The following is a 17,732-nucleotide window of genomic DNA, read 5'->3' on the forward strand; positions in this document are numbered from 1 at the left end:
AAACACTTCATCACTGTGGATGTGAGTGCCACTGGTCAATAGTCATTTACGCAGGTTCCCTCGCTCTTCTTGGGCACTGGTATGATTGAGGCCTATTTGAAACAGGTGGGTACCATGGGCTATTGGACTGAGATGTTGAAGATATCCAGCAGAGATTTTCAATAATTGGGTGGGTGCTCTATCTGGGCTGGATGCTTTCCTTGGATTTACTCTCTTGAAATCAGCTAATACGTTATCTTTGAACACTGACATCAGGGGATGTGAGGGTATACAGTGATTCTTCCTTGTTCTGGTGGCCAAATCGAGAGTAGAAGCCATTGACTTCATCTGGAGTAAAGGGTTGGTGTCTTCTATTGTACCAGATTTGGTTTTGTAACAGGTTATGTCATTTAGGTCCTGCCACAGCTGCCAGATATTCTTCTTTATTTCCATTCTCTTCCAGGGAAATGGCTTTTCGTAGGTTGCATCTGCTCTTGTACAGCTTTCTGTATCTCTGGACTTACATGTCTGTGATCTGGCTCTCAGCAGGGTCTAGAGCTCCTATTAGTTTGGTTAACTGATCTCCCCAATAATAGTGAAAACAAAAAAATGACGCATCACAATAGAGAGTAACAAAGCAGTAATGGGACCCACCCATTAGCCTCTCTGAATTTGGTCTGAAATTCAAATAAATCATAGCTACTCTGAACCTCCACTCAGATATCCACCTCTGATCCACATCCTTTATTAACCCTGCCCAAAAGAAATCCAAGCTCAAAGGACTCAATGGGTAGGTCTTCAAAGCAATGTTAATGGCTCCATCAAGCAGGCAAAAAATAAAATCTTCACTGTCCACAAATTCTGACTATACTTTCCACCGGCTCTGAGGGAGAAATCTTTCTCTTGTCCCTGATCTAAATGTTTTGTTGTGCTACATCTTTCATGAACAGTCTGTCTCTGACCTATATTATCCACTCATTCTTTGAAGTGTACCTATCAATGTATCCCCTCTGGTTTAAAGAAAATAACTACAATGATTATAATCACAGAATAAAACCAAAGTGCTCTTACCTTATATTACACATATACTTAGAATATCAATAACAGCTTTTACCATACTCAGTGCCATGCAAATTCATAACACCAAGTGATTAATAAGATTATTTAGTATTTTATTGAATTTTCTCACTCAGAAATGTATGCACTGTATTGTCAGGAAATTGCTAACTACTTTCAAATGCAAATCTTCAAATATGTGGTGTAATTTAATGTAATATCCCATTAGTCACTCATTTAGACTTCCACCATGATAGGATATGTGGGGTTTGAAATTTTTAATCTAGTGATTGTTTTCTTCCTTACATTTCTGGTGTTGAATAGTCAGGAGCTCGCATCCTTGTGCCTTCCTTCAATCTTCGACAAAAATCCTCATCGATCTGAACTCCTGGATATGGTGATGCACCTGCAAAAAAGACCACATTTTAAGAGTACATACTGGGATGACTGTAATTCTCACTATAAATTGCAGATGATAAGAAAATTGCATTGAATAAGATCTGCCTATAATAAATTCATGCCATGATCAGATCTGGCAAAAAACAAAAAAAATAATTTTGGCAAATTGGTGAGTGAGGAGTCAGAAATGTCAACATTTTTAAAAATTCATTGTCACTTATCTTGTCAGGTAAACACTCATATGAGTTCCACTAAAGTAAACATCAAGAATTGACAAGATGTTCAGAAATTGGTTTTGATTCATTGATGCCAATTATAAAACCCAGAGAAGCTGTCAAAAAGCTTAATAAATAGGCAATTCAGATAAGAACATCAAATAATGGAGTCAAGCAGTTCAGAAACAGACTCATCAGCCAAGAACCCATTCACACTAATCCTTCATTTATTTCATTTCATTTTGCCAGGATTCCCATCAATTCCTCCCAGATTCTGATGCTCACCTCTGCACCAGGGGAAATTTGCAGTAACAAACTGACCTACCAACATGCACATGTTTGGGACATGGGAGAAAAGTGGAGCACATGGGGGACGTGGATGGGACACAAATTCATCACGTTAAGCTACAGCTATTTCAAATACTCCCACCAGTTCTACTCCAGATATTTTTAATAGGGATAGCCCTCATACCAACTTCTGAATCTCTTGTGGCAGCTAGTGAGATAATTTGACTGGCTCTGGATGACTCTCTAGAGCTGTGAATACTCTCAGCTTATTATGTGCTCCCATTTTTCAGTCCATTTTCATCTGTGTGGGACTATCACTTTAAGAGAATAGATTTAACAAACCCTGCAGTCTTTGGAGTGACTGTGAAACTGACTGCAGGCTGAAGACTGCATGTTCCTAAATTGGATACATCTTGAAGTGAGGAGAAAACCCCAGGTGTCGAGACCATGTGACCTACAGATTAGAGACTGAGTACACAATTTTGCTCAGGGGCCATTTTAAGGACATAGCACAGGAGCAAACAGCTTTTGGAAGAAATACTGTGCTGGATTGGCCTCATGTGTGGTTAAAGGCAATCTGTCTGATTTCTGCCTGTCTGCTATAGAGGAATGAGAATATTGGCAATCTGTCTGATTTCCTTCTGTCTGTTATAGAGGAAAGAGAATACAATTCTGTGACCAAAAGAGTGAAGGTCACTTTCATTTGGCTGACCCACAGAAAGGATTCCGAAAGCAGAAAAAATTCTGCATTTGGATAGGGACCAGTGTGAGGGTCACTTGAGTTTGGCTGACCCACAGAAAGGAAGCTCGTTGAGCATCATTCGTTTTGTGTCCCCTATGCTAAAGAGGGAAGTTTTTGGTTGTCACTCATCTAAAAAGGACATTTTGCTGGAAGCACCTCAACTAGGGTTTCGTTCTGTCATCTCCAGACTCTTTCACCCTTTTCATGAACTGCTAATTCCATCTAAAGCCTGCATGTCACATCAATTTCAAGCCTATGTGTCAACAATGAATTTCCAAAACTGAACTGTGAACTGCTTTTCAAGAATTGTGCCTTGAGCAGTAGTGGTTTGGGGTATTCCACACACACCAACATATATTCGCACATAGTTGGGAGTTAAGTTAGATAAATGTAGATAAGTGTAAATAAATTAGATAAGGTTTTATATCATTGTTAATTGATAATTAAAAATATTATTTTAAATAATACACTGTCTGGGTAAATTTCTATTGCTGCTATCTGGTACATTACAGGTACAAACCATCATTACACTCTCAAAAATCAAACACTCTCAGCCAACCAGTGCATTAAAGTCTGATGATGTGGGAGCAGTGTTCACAATTGTACACTAAAGAAAAATGGAGCAGCTAAAGACTGTTTAGCTTAAAGTCTGAGTAAACCAAGCAATGGAGAATTGTTAGAAATAGAATGGAATACCAAAATTCTAACGGGTCCTGGAACACATAGATGTGGAGAACTTTCAGAGACCAAGATAGATTATTATCTTTCTGTCTCTGATTGTTTTGTAAGTACTTTGATAATTTCCAGCAGTATAATCTCTACCTTCGTTGATTGCTGGTAATCATCCAAGTTCCTGGTCAAATCGCCAATGCAATTCATAAATAATGTCAGTTGATTTCTCAGTCTAAGACAGAAAGCAGTAGAGGAGGAACACAATTCCCCATTAGCCAGAAGCTATCTTGTCTTCAAGCTGAAATGTCAATTGAGTATAAGAATTTGGTTTCACAAGATGCACTGTGTTTATGCTAAGCTAAGATGAACCATTTTTCCAAATTAATAAATTATGCTTCAGAAGAGTTTTACTCGGATAAAACTACACTGAGGAAATATATTTCTTGAAGACTAGTCTCGTAATTATAAACATCCCATATTTAATCTTGACTTTAAGTTTTTGTTAAGCAACTTATGGTCATAGAATTAACTACATTAGCCTCAATGCTGTGGACTGCTTATGCTATATCCTAACTACTTTATTTGCATAACATCCTGGAACTAGTGGAATTGCTACCTCAGGGTACCAGAAACCGGAGTTTAAGCCTGTGCTTGGACGCTATATGTTTATAACTTCTCCATATGACCATGTGATCTTCCTCTGAGTTGTCCCCACATTCCAAAGATGATATAGCTACTAACTTTAAATTTCCCCCAAAGTTTAGGAGAGTAGAAAAATCTGGAGATAGTCGATCATAATATTGATCATAATTATGGGATTAATATAGGATTAGTGTAAAAGGAAGGTTGATGGTTGGCACGGAGTCGCTAGGCTAATCATCTGGTAGTGATGCGTAGAATGCAAATAATGACCAAAGAGGGAAAGTTCACTTCACAGAAGTTGCTTCATTGTTGCCCACAGCCTTTAGGCTGAAATAATAGATACTTTATGGCAATGTGGTTTGTTCTTAGTCCCACATCCTGATTTAACAAAATTTCATTATAGTCATACATCCTAAACATTGTTAACTCATTCTTTGTCATCTCTTGAATGTTCTGCCATACCATAATCAAGGAGGTACTGAGAGTTCAAACAAATGGAGGGCTGGAGGAAGTTATAGAGATTTGGAGGGAAGTGGTTAGGATAGGATGTAAAAGCAAGGATAGGATGTAAAATCAAAGCACTAACAGACTCTTTGAGTTCAACAACCACAAGATGTAATACCAATTTCCCTATGGATATTTCTTAATTAGTTGGTCTTATAACCAATTTTGGTGCATTTTCTGTAAGTCAAACAACTGCCAATTTAAAATAAAAGACTTCATCACATACACATACACTCACATATACTATCTATGGATGCCAGTCAATGTGTGGTGATAAGGTATCCCATACTTCAATACAATATATAGATATAGATATTATGGCATACCTAAAGAAAATATTTCCCACAATAAAACTCCATAAGACCAGACATCACTTTGAGTGTTGTAAACTTTGTCAAATATAGATTCAGGGGCCATCCATTTGAGAGGGAGCCTTGCCTGCAATATTGATGAACATGATTAGTGACATGATGAGCTCTTTCTGAAGGTAATGTTTAAATTTTAATTGTCAAATTATTTATATTTTCTAAAATAATCCCATTAAATGAACTCACATCTCCCTTTCGAACATAATCAGTATCTTTATAAATATCTCGTGCAAGTCCAAAATCACAGATCTTTACCACATTGTTCTCAGATAAAAGGATGTTTCTTGCTGCCAGATCTCGATGGATGCACTGTAATAAAAGAGTTGCATTCTCAAACCTCATTTCCTCAATCATTGCCATGGGTTTCCTGATGTCATTATTTATAATGAAACTTTTTTAGTAAAAACCTCTTTACCTACTGATATAAAAAATATAATTTAACATTTTCCTGGGGAAGTAGACAGAAGTAAGTAGATGTCTGCTTGAGTTCCTTAGAACATGCGTAACAAATGTATTTGTTTACAGAAATCATAATTTGAAAGTAGGTCATTAAATGTAATAATCATTCATTGCATTTCTAGATGGGAGGAAGAGCGGGGCGTCACAAATCCAGCTTCATACTGTGCTTCTACAAGCTCTTCAGCTTAGCTTACGTGTACATTTGAACTTGGCAACACATAACAGGTAAGAAAACATTCCTCTATGATTTTCCATGACATTTTCACAGTGCATAGAACAAAGGACAGGATCTCCCACAAGTTATGTAAAGGAATAGGCAGAGGAAGATGGAGCAAATAATGAATGGAGGATGACATATATTCCATTGACTATTGGCTCCCTGCCTTAACTGTACCAATTACACTAGGGGAATCAAAATAACATTTCAGATTTGTTCCAAACTTCTATGTTGTAACAGAATTATACATTATCTTCAGCAATTCCAAATGGTTATAAATGCTGGAAATATCAGAACTTGTATGTTTTAACTGGAATGTTCTCTATTTCCAGTGACTTCTATTTTCAAGTGAGAGTCCATTGAAAAATTGATGTTTAAATGGTGTGATTTTTACAAATCATATTGAGATGATGATGCTGATGTTCACAAGAATGTAGTCTATAAACATAGTACATAATGGGTGGCTTGGTTAGCACAATGCTATTATAGTACCAGCAACCCAGATTCAAATCTGATGCTGTGTGTAAGGATTTGTATGTTCTTCCTGCATCTCTAAGAATTTTCTGCATGTGTACCAGTTTCCTCCCACATACCAAAGATGTACAGGGTTGGTAGGTGGGCTCATGAACCAAAAGAGCCTATTACCATGTTATACCTCCAAATTAAAAAAAAGATAAAGGAGGTGTGTATCATTCAGCCCCTTCTGCCAGTTCTCCTATTCAATAAGATCACAACTAATTTTCCACTTCAGTTCGGCCTTTTAACACTATTCACAGATCCCTTGCTCTTGCTCTGTTCTCAAGATCCACAAATGGTTTGGAATTTATGTGTAATTTATGACAGAGATAAATTCAAAAATGCATACATTTCCTTTTCTTATCTCAGTTTGAACCCGTTGACTTTTACTGTGAGACTGGGACCCATTGTCTACTCTTCCAACAGCTCAATATCCTTCCACCATGTATCCCATCAAACGTCTGAAGAGCTTTATAACTTACAATTGTCATTTACAGATACATGGCTCTTGAAATTAATGTATATTGCAGTCAATTAGCTGATTAATGAAACATATTTTGTAGAAGAGACACCTTATCTTTTGGCATTCTTGGAAAATTGGTTTGTTAATTGCAGTGGTTAAATGTGCTTATGAATTGTTCTTGAATGTAGCCTTGAAAACTGATTCACATTCTTTCCCTGCACTTAAAATATGGTTTTAATAGTGTTAACACCCATACTGAATCATTAAAATAATTGGAAAAATTGTCAAAAATACATTGAAAGTAGCTCATCTTGAAGGGTGTGATCTAAAGAAGACCTCAGTGGTTCCAGCTGGGACCTCTGTGTGGAGTTCACAGCAGCTGCGGAAGCAAGTTACTTAAATCACCAAGTTAGCATAGTGATTGAAGCATAACACTAGAAAGGACTGTCACAAAGATGAGGTGCAAATGGATCATAATGTTCCCCATTCTCTCACAGTCCACACTCCTCTTCTATAATGAAAAGACTTGCTTTCAACCCCTGTACAATGAGTTGTCCCACACAAACGGGGATGGGGGCCGGGGGGGGGGTAAATGAAAAGATGAAAAGAGATGCAATCAACAAAATGAGTTTCAATAAATGACGTGATTAGAAAGTGAGCTAAGAGATGCTATTTTTTAGGATAGTGGCAATTCTATAACTTACACAGTCTGCTCTTGTATTTTTTGTGGGTAAATAATGAAAATTTTAGAATTTCCCCACGTCTCCCATTTCTGAAAATCTCCTGTGTGCACTGCACCAATTAAGGCAATATTAGCTAATTAAGCTGGAGCAAGCAAACCTTGCAGTATTAAATTGCATTAGAGTCAACTAGCCCAATTTCCCAATGGTCATTAATTGACTCAAAAATGATAGCTGACACAACATGAAATGTGAAAAATTGCTTTTAAGTGCAAACACATCTAATTTTGTCCATTTTACTCCTGTTTGGAGAAGCTGGCTCAACAACTCGATTTGAATTTTTCAATCTCAAATTAAAATCTTTGGATTTTACAAATGTTATTTAGAGTATTTTTCAAGGAATCAAACATGGCATCAAAACCTTTCCAACTGGTACTAGTGTCAAAGTAAAACTGCAATGAATATCAAATTGATTTGCACTCAGATTATTAGGTGAAAATAATCTAAAATTTGTACACAAAACTGTAGCAAAACAAATAGTAAATTGAGAACTAGATACGTAGAGTATTACAAAATTCTAAACAAAATACTATACAGAGCTCACATTTTTGATTAGACTTTATCTTACTACAACAGATGAAAGAGAAGATGTTTAATTATTTCTAATATCCTTGACCATGAGGTTCAAAATTTTTATTCAGATTGTATTCAAACCTTCCTTGAAGCTAAGAATTCCATGCCTCGGGCCACCTGGAAACTGTAACTGATTAGGTCCTCCATGGTAATCGGTTGCGTGTACGAATCATCTGCATCTATCAAACATTAAAAAAAGGAATGGTTAATCTGAATTGCTACTGCAGTTACTAGATCAGTAATAAAGTTCTCAAGGTATGGGGAGCTAAGATAAAATCCTAAAATGTTGATGCCAATTATTTATATATTTTTTGATCCTAGTGTAGCTCGTAAAATCCATGAGACCATAAGACATTGGAACAAAAATAGGCTATTCAGCCCATTGAGTCTGCCCCAACATTCAATCATGAGCTGATCCATTCAGCCCCACTCTCCAGCCTTCTCCCTATAACCTTTGATTCCTTGACTAATTATCTCTGCCTTAAATTTCCCCAATGACTTGGCCTCCACAACACCCTGTGGCAACAAATTCCACAGATTTACCACCCTCTAGCTAAAGAAATCTGTTCCAAGTGGATGCCCTTCGATCCCGAATTTGTGCCCTCTTGTCCTAAACTCACTAACCATAGGAAACAACCTTCCAACATCTACTCTGTCCATGAAATTCCAAACAGCTCATGCCATAAAGTTTCTGGATTTCATCTTCCTTCAACCTCATGAACAACTCTAACTGTGCCCACTCAAGCTATGGGAGAAACAGAGATTTGAGGCACAAATGGAAAATTTAAAGCTTTCCAGTAGGTGACTGGGGACATGACAAGCAGACCTGTAAGATACAGTGCCCTCCATGATATGGGAGAGAATAAAATCTGGAATGTCCACTTTAATGACATGTGAATTGTTTGATTACAAATTTAAAACTGTGGAGCTCAGGGACAAATAAAGGGAAAAATGTGCTTTTATCTGAAATATATACAGAGCACTGTGTACAAGTGCCTAATCTATCAATATGAAGGAAAATTCAGAGTGAAATGCTCTTACTTGCAATGCAATTTTCTGGCTTACCACCCAAATACAAAATAATATTTGCAGTTCTGCCACTCTGTCACTTAACAAGAGAAGATCTCTCAGTCATGAGGTAATTCTCTAACAGGAAATCCTCCCCAATTCCATCATATTTATTTATCCTTTGAATCAACAACCAACATTGGAGTGAATTCCAATAAAACATTCAGCCAAAAGACAATATTTGAAGCAGTAGCTTTTTCACTTTCACCATGGATGCTACTGGACCTGCTGAATGTCTCCATTCTTTTCCTTTTTGTTTCAGACATCAAATGTTTTCCGTGGTTTATTCTTTGCCTGTAATAGTAATCTTTTGATTAATCCAACAGGAGACCGGAGATCAGTATTGCCACAGTCAACTCAAGCACACTCAACCAACGTAACATAACAATCCCAAATAGTGAGCAATTACACCCTTCTTGCCATTCATTACAGTTTACAAATGGCTCTGTGTACTTTGTGTCAGTCTATTCCCTCCAACATCCCTGGAGAACATCACTCTTTCCTTTTTTCATAAAATAATTTTCCCACAATCTACTACAATTCCCACAATTACATTTCTGTCCTGATAAACGTGCATTAATCTCCTAAACCTTTCCCATGTATGTTATGCAAAAAAAACGTGGTTTCAATGTGAAATTATTCCAATAAGTACAATATAATATTTGGGGATTTATAAAACTCCTAAGGTTCAATATCCTAGATTCCAACAGAGTCCCTTTTGTACAAATGATAATTTGTTTTCTATTTTCATATCCAAATTTTATCGCAAACTTCTTTGTTTCTGGTTGAAATCCATGGAATAAATGCAATCTTTCAATTGCCCTTTAGTACCTTGTTCAGGATATCAGATGTCTGCCAAATACCAAAGATGTTAGTAATCCAAATTAAAAGCAATAAGTGCTGAAAGCATGATGGAGTTTGGTCAATGTTTCGTGGAGAAAGAAGCATCAATAATACTCTCAGGTCATTTTAGATAAGAGTTGGGTAGATGCTAGCAATGAAAAGTGGGGCCAGGGAAAAGCAGAACTGGTGAAAAGAGAAAGAGACAGGGCAGAGGGCAGGATTGACTGGTAAAATCAGTGGAGATGCAAAGCAAAAGGAGCCGATGGTGAGGAAAACATGGAAACAAAAAATGGAAGCAGATGGTTACCATAATATATTTTTTTTTATTTTACATTTAATTTTTATTTTACTTTTAATTGTTGGTAGGTCTAAGATTTAGTTAAATTGTTAACTTGAAAGGCTGTAAAAAGCCTGGTGGGAGGGTAAAGGTCAAGTTCTGTTGGAATTGTTCATGGCCAAGTGAAATGGAAATTAATAGCAAATTATTAAAATCTTGAAAGCCATTCTTCATGTACAAGCCTTAGCAGTGAGTATTCTTCTTCTACAAATTCATTGCCCAAGCGCACACAAGAAAAAAAGGAATTATTTGTGACACTTAATAAAAAATATTTGTATTTCACTCTGTGAATTCTTGTGTTATTACATATCACTGAAGTTTGAACATTCATAGTTCCATGAAATCCCTTGGAACAAAACGCTCCTTTAAGTATTAATTACTGAGTATATTTTAGGGAAATAAACAGAGGAACAGAACACCCTATTTTCCATTTCTGAATGTTTCTAAGTATTGCCTCAATTCTGTGGAAAATTCCAGCAATATTTGAGATCACTTAGTTAATCGCAGGTTAAAACATGGCAATGGTAAAGCTACAACTACTACTGTAGCTGCTTTTTATTCCTGAGAACTTTTCTAACTCTGTTCCCCACTTTCAATTCTCATTGAGATTTGTGGCAAAATAAAGAGGTGATGTTTCCTCCCTATGTATATGTTGATAAGAATTTGCACACACATGGTACACATGCATTTTTATTCTTTTCCAAATGTGAAAGGTGGGTCTCCTCCCATTAAGAATAACCCACGGATGTTTATTAGATAATCAGTAAGGACATCAAAGATAGTCAGTGTGATGTAAAAATAACTTTGAAGGCTGTAAATCAGGAAGGAATTGGATCTTACCCTCCTCTTCCTCTTCAACATCACTTAGAGTTTTATCTTCATCAAATCCAGAGCTGGTGGTACTCTCAGAGCTTGTAACACTGGCTAGCCTTCTCTTTTTCTCCTCCATTGGGAACTTTTCTTGAATTTTATTTGCCTGTAGTGTAGTTTCCTAGAAGCAGATAGAGCAAAGGACAAAAGCTTTTAAAAAAATGAGTTAATCTTGGTACATACATTAAAAATTTGATAATGTTGGAAAGATGCATTTTACCTCACTTAAAAACTGCCAGCCTACACACTACAATATTGCATAGTTAGCAGATGAAAGAGTAAATGGATTTCTCCTGCTTTATGTTTTGTGACTAGGTGGAAATTATTTACTAAAATTAAATCTTAAATTTTAACTTTTCCATGTCCTCCTCACCTCACCTTATCACTCAGCTACTCAGCAATGGCAGATCACAACCCAGCCATGGCAAGCTGTTAAATAGGAGACTGCCTCTTTCAGAATGTCTTTGGCTAACTGAAAGAAAATAGAGAGTAGAAGGAAATAGAATATTTTTGAGTTTGGAGGTTGCAATGCTGTGACAAATGGAGTGGTACATGGACAATGCTGGCATGCTAGCTGTTCAGTCTCCATAAATTATTTGGAGGAGACAATCAATGCAATATATCCAAGTTTGGGGATTTTATAAAGCTGGGTAGTAGTGCAAGCTGTAAAGAAGATGCAGAAATAAGTGCAAACATTAGTAACTAAGTCTTTTTGATGCTTGAAAACAGCCGAGTGAATTATGAAGCCTTAACGTCAAAATAGTCTGATGCATATATAATTCTCCAGATAATGTATTCTCACTGATTTCTACTTCCAGTTGCAAGATGAGAAGAGGCTACACAGAGAAAAGATCATAGTAGGTCATCTTTGAATATTTAGCCACATCACTCGGTTGACTTGTTATTTTGCTTTAAATATAAGGTTTTATAAGATACTGGAGAGGCCCACAGAGTACTGTGTGCAATTTTGGGCTCCTCATTTAAAGAAAGATGTGCTACATTGGAGAGGGTTCAGAGGAGGTTCACTAGGATGATTCTGGGAATGCAAGGGCTATCATATGAGGAGCGTTTGACAGCTCTTGGCCTGTATTCATTGGAATTTAGGAGAATGTTGGGGGATCTCATTGAAACATTTTGAATGTTGAAAGGCATGGACAGAGTAGATGTAGAAAGGTTGTTTCCCATGGTGGGAGAGTCTAGGACAAGAGGGCACAACTTCAGGATTGAACAGTGCCCACTTAGAACCAGAGATGCGAAGGAATCTCTTTCACCAGAGGGTGGTAAATCTGTGTAATTTATTGCCACAACTGTTGTGGAGGCCAGGTCTTTGGGTGTATTTAAGGCAGAGATTGAAATCTTTATAATTTATCTATCTATCTATTTATTTATTTATTTATAGACATACAGCATGGTAACAGGTGCTGATATGTTTTTAAAGAGTGGGAAGAAATCAGAATCCCTGGGGAAAACCCACGCAGACACAGGGAGAATGTACAAACTCCTTACAGACAGCGATGGATTTGAACCCCAGTCCTGATTACTGGTGTTGTACAGCGTTGCGCTAACCGCTACGCTTACCATGGCACCCGTAAGCCAGGGCATCAAAGGTTATGGAAAGAAGCTCGTGTGGTGGGATTGTGTGGGAAAAGCTTCAGTTTATGTTTAAATGGCAGGGTAGGCTCAATGGGATTAACAGCCTCTTTTTGCTCCTATGCATTAAGGTCTTATAAGTGGAATGTGTAGAAAATGAAAAAAAAAACCTGCCATTAATTACATTCAGTCAGTTGGAAACTCAATAATTCAATAAGATTTTTAAATTTGGATGGTTGCATTCATTCACCTTATGCAGCACAAAGTTGTTCCTTTTCATTTGAAGATAATTGGAGAGGTTGCCATATTTACAATATTCAACAATCACCATTAAAGGACCTGTATATAGAAAAAAATAGGACATATTATGGCTAAATTTAACAAAATTGAAACTCTGGGATAAGATAGGGTAATTGTTTAAATTTGTAGATTCATCGAGAACCTTGCCTGTCATTTCTGCACATAGGAAATCAATACTGTACTCCCAATAATTCTGCCTTATGCACAAAGTGGCTATGGAAGTTCTGGGATTGTGATACAAAAGTTTGTCTGCTTGTTAAGATTTAAAAACAATCTTCATAAAAATGTAGTTTTGAACCTTACATTTCATTTGGTGTGGTGATTATGGTGTTTCTATTAAACTATACTTTTGAAACTTAGCATGGATATATAACAGTTTCTCTCTGTGTTATATTCAGAATTACCTCAGCTGCACACCTCTTGCAGAGAGACTGCAGGGAATTGTACGCTGCAAGACTAATTCTCGGCATTGGATGTACAGTAACTTCAAAGTGTCTCACTGAGATGCCAACCATTTGAATTGGAACAGCGAGTTTTTTATGTTAGGATGGCCAAGTTGATAATGTAAAGCACATCCAAGGGCCTTATGAACCCAATGGTGAAGGTTCATCCTCCTGTCATTTTCATGAATTACATTGGGAAATTTACCTTTTTAGCTTGTATATTATCAGATGGGCCATAGGTTCACTGATGCCATGAATTTTATGGGAAAGGAACAGCTCCAAGAGAGATAGGGAAGTGTCAGGTAATTTCAATTATCCTGTATCAATTTGGTTAATATATATATTTCATTGTTTTGAGTATTTTACAGTGTTTTAAGTGTTTTATTTACTTTTAATTTTAAAATATTTTAATTATGATTCTTTTTAAACAAGCTTTTATTTGTTTTTGAATATTTATGAATGTTTTGAAAGTTTTGACAGCTAGGGTTATGATTTAGTCAGTCAGTCAGGTATTTCCAGAATCAAGTCTCACTAATTCAGCAGAATGACCATGTGATACACTCAGTCGTACCAATCAGGAGTCAGCCTCAGGGACTATGTTGCTGCTGGGACAGCAACAAGCAAAGGCTTATTGTTAACAAATAGTTAACAATCCATGTGTTGTAACATGATGGGGAGATACGCAAATTGGGGATGATTGCACCAGTTACTAATAATAATTCTGGTCGGAGTCTCCATGGATACTTCCTTTTATTTCCCTTTCTTCGTCAGTCTGACCGCTAATAGAAAGATTGTTTCAAACCAATGACATGAAAGTTAATTGTTCTGATAAAGTCATCATCTTAAATATACTCTTTCTCTTTCTGCAGGCATTCTCCTGAGTATTTACAGCATTTCCTGTTCCTCAAACTTTTAGCATTTTTCACTTCCACAATCAAATAAACTAAAAATAAACACATTTTTCGAGTTTTACACAATCATATTATTATTATTTTAAAACCAAAATAACCTGAATTTTCAGACAAACATGGAAGAACATTTTATTCTGTGCTTTTAACTTCCGTAATATTAACAAGACAGCCATGATGTTACAAACCTCCATGTGTGGTACATGCTCCCAACAAATTTACCACATTTAGGTGGTTTCCAATATGAATCAAGATCTTTAGTTCTGACATTAAAGCTTTATGTTCACTGTCTGTGGCCCCCTCTGGGAAGAAAATATTATTAAACAATTTAGATTTAGAATAGTAATCTTTCGCTTATAGCATTGAAACATCTGTTCAATGAAGATACGAACAAATTCAGACTTTAGAATTATATTTTAACATATTAAATACCAATTTTATCTAACACATTAAATATAAAGGCTGGTGTTGAAGCACATCAGCTCCTGTCTGAGCAGTGACATGGATCCGTTCCAATTTGCCATCTCACTGGCTCTATACAAAACTCTGGAACACTTGGACAGCAAAAGTGCATATATCAGGATTCTCTTTGTTGACTACAGTTCAGCATTCAACACCTGCATCCCTTCAAAACTGATCAGCAAACTTCGAGACCTGAGCCTCAATACCCCACTGTGCAATTGGATCCTAGATTTTCTCACCTCTAGATCACAATCAGGGTGGATTGGCAAGAGCATCTCCACCACAATTTCCATCAGCCTCTGAGAACCAAAGGGCTGCGTACTTAGCACCCTGCTCTACCTGCTTTACACCTATAATCGTGTGGCTCGATATGACAACACCACCATTTACAAATTTGCTGGCGATACCACAGTAGTGGATTGTATATAAAGGGCGATGACTCGACATACGGGAGGGAGATTGAAAACGTGGCTGAATGGTGCAGTAACAACAATCTCTCACTCAATTTCAACAAAACCAAGGAACTGATTGTAGTCTTCAGGAAAGAAAAACCAATGGTGTACAATCCAGTGATCATTAGGAGATCAGAGGTGGAGAGAGTGAGTGATGCACCATTAATAACTCCAAAAAATTGAAGTTATGTAAAACTGATAGAATGGAGTAACATCCATGTAGGTCGACTGTCCTGAACTGGGGAGGGGGCTGTGAAATAGACACTTTTATTCAGAGTTCTGTGGGAGGGGCCACAGGTACAATCAGCCAAAGGGCGTGCCCAGACAGTTAAATATACATACAGTGGTTTACCACATTTGCCCCTTGGTTTTAAAAAAAGAGTCTGGTGGGGTGAGTGGATCTGATGTTATCAAAAATTAAGTCTTTTGGGTGGTCTTATCTGTTGCTGTGATCATTGTAGTACCAGCTGAGGCTGCGTCGTTGCATGGGGTCCTGAACAGTCTGGGGCCCCTGTATGCAGTCATTGGCATTGGTTTGATGGATGTGTGGTGACAGGTCTGGCATGCCACCCATTGGGGCTGGGGTAACCTGCCATTACTCTGGTGCATCATGGGTAAAGACAGGAGAGGAGGGTACGGGGTGGTTGGTCATGGTTTCTGGAACCTCTGATACTGTGTCCTCGTACCCCTCAGGATACGCCACATAAGCGTATTGGGGGTTGGCGTGGAGGAGGTGGATTCTCTCAACCAGTGGGCTGAACTTATGGCTCCTCACGTGGTTCCAGAGTAGGACTGGCCCTGGGGATGTCAGCCAGATTGGCAGTGTGGTCCCTGTTGCAGACTTCCAGGGCAAGTAAAAAATTCTTTCATGTGGAGTGGCATTGGTGCAGGTCAAAGGAATGATCTGATTGAGTGGAGTGCCTCAGGGAGGACATCTTGCCAGTGAGAGACTGAAGGCCTTTAGACCACAGGGCTAGGAGGGTGGCTTTCCAAACGGTGATGTTCTCCCTTTCTACATGCCCATTCCCTCGGTGGATGGAGCTGGTGGCTCTGCTTGTGGTGATACTTCTGACCAACAGTACTGGCATAGCTCGTCTCTCATAAAGGAGGGCTCCCGGTCACTATGGATAAAGTAGGGGAACCCAAACAGAGAGAAGAGGATGCATAGGGCCTTGATGACTGTGGCAGCTGTCATATCCAGGCAAGGGAAGGCAAACGGAAAACATGATTAGTCATCGATGATGTTGAGGAAGTACACATTGCAGTCAGAGGATGGGAGGGGGTCCTTTAAAATCGATGCTCAGGTATTCAAAGGTGTGGGTGCTCTTTATTAATTGCACTCTGTCTGGTCGATAGAAGTGTGGTTTGCACCCTGGGCAGACCTGGCAGTTCCTGGTCATAGCTCTGATCTCCTCAATGGAATACAACAGATTGCAGGCTTTGATAAAATGGAAGAACCTGGTGACTCCAGGGTGGCAGAGATCATTATGGAGGATTTGTAATCCATTTATATGTCCAATTTGGTTCACCAAGAGTTTAAAGTCATTGTAGTTTGTGCCCCGTAAGATCAGGGTTACTACGCAGTTTCCACGGACATTAGACGTATGGAACTTCGAGGCCAAGGAGACTTTATGACTCACTGACCTAACCTTGATGGAGTAGTGCTGCACCGTGACAAGGTGAATGAAGCTCTGCATACTCCCACTATCAAACAGGCAGCTTGTCACGTGGCCGTTTACCTCAATGTCCATCATCAATCTGGTGAGGACTACCTTGATCCAGCATGATGTAGGCCAGAGTTGGGTTGCTGACTGTAGCTGTGGTGGAAAGTTCGTGTGTTCGGTTGCATTCAAGATGGTAGCCCCCATGGCTCACATGCTGCGCTGCTGGTTCTCAGAGATAGTGGCGTATAAGATGGTGGTCCCCAAGGTCCACAGGGGGCACTGCTGGATTGGGGTAACTTGGACTTACACACTTTCGCGTAATGCCCTTTCTTCCTGCAGTTGGAGCAGACTGCATCTTTCGCCGGGCAGCGTTTCCTTGGGTCCTTGCCCAGGCTGCAGAAGTAGCACTTCAGGTGCTCATGGAGTACAGAGGTTGTGGTTGGGTTGCTGGCAAGAGTTAGGTTGTTAGCAGAGTTAGGTGCTCGCGGAGTACAGCGGCCATGGTCAGATCGCTGTTGGTGCATGGCGGTGGCAGTGCATCCCAAGATGGCAGCACTAGGGGTAACCACAAGATGGCCGTGTTGTCATTTGAGTAGGCTTCCATATTCTGGAGGGCCATCTCTAGCATGCCTGCCAGTTCAACTGCCCTTTGTAAATTGAGCTCACCTTGCTCCACAGTTTCTGGCAGATATAGTTGGACATGATGCCTGTAACATAAGTGTCTCTGATCAGGTCCTTCGTGTTCACAGTGGTCATCTCAGCCTTGCAGTCGCAGGCCTGTCCGAAAGCTTACAGGACCCGGAGGTACTCAGCGCTCAATTGCCCAGGTCCCTGTTTTCGGGTAGCCAGGAGATGTCTCGCGTGGACCTCATTTACCTTCCTTAGGTACTGGCCTTTCAGGATGTCCATCACCTCTGGGTACGACTCGATGTCCTTGGTTATTGAGTATACCAGGAGCCCAA

At 38.7% G+C, this 17,732-nt stretch overlaps 1 protein-coding gene across 6 annotated transcripts in view; it reads right to left on the reverse strand.

The window, feature by feature from the left end:
- flt1 (fms related receptor tyrosine kinase 1) overlaps positions 1-17,732 on the reverse strand; it is a 274,469-nt gene that overhangs the window by 92,201 nt on the left and 164,536 nt on the right. For all 6 annotated transcript variants that reach the window (XM_069891516.1, XM_069891514.1, XM_069891517.1 and 3 more), the window contains exons 19-25: positions 14,381-14,494; positions 12,792-12,880; positions 10,922-11,072; positions 7,915-8,012; positions 5,052-5,174; positions 4,824-4,935; positions 1,342-1,441 (exon numbers count right to left, since the gene is read on the reverse strand). In XM_069891516.1, the coding sequence (XP_069747617.1) occupies positions 1,342-1,441; positions 4,824-4,935; positions 5,052-5,174; positions 7,915-8,012; positions 10,922-11,072; positions 12,792-12,880; positions 14,381-14,494 (787 nt within the window). The remainder of the gene's footprint in view (positions 1-1,341; positions 1,442-4,823; positions 4,936-5,051; positions 5,175-7,914; positions 8,013-10,921; positions 11,073-12,791; positions 12,881-14,380; positions 14,495-17,732) is intronic.

The sequence above is a fragment of the Narcine bancroftii genome, chromosome 7 (genome assembly GCF_036971445.1).
Source record: "Narcine bancroftii isolate sNarBan1 chromosome 7, sNarBan1.hap1, whole genome shotgun sequence".
Classification (NCBI taxonomy): Eukaryota; Metazoa; Chordata; class Chondrichthyes; order Torpediniformes; family Narcinidae; genus Narcine; species Narcine bancroftii.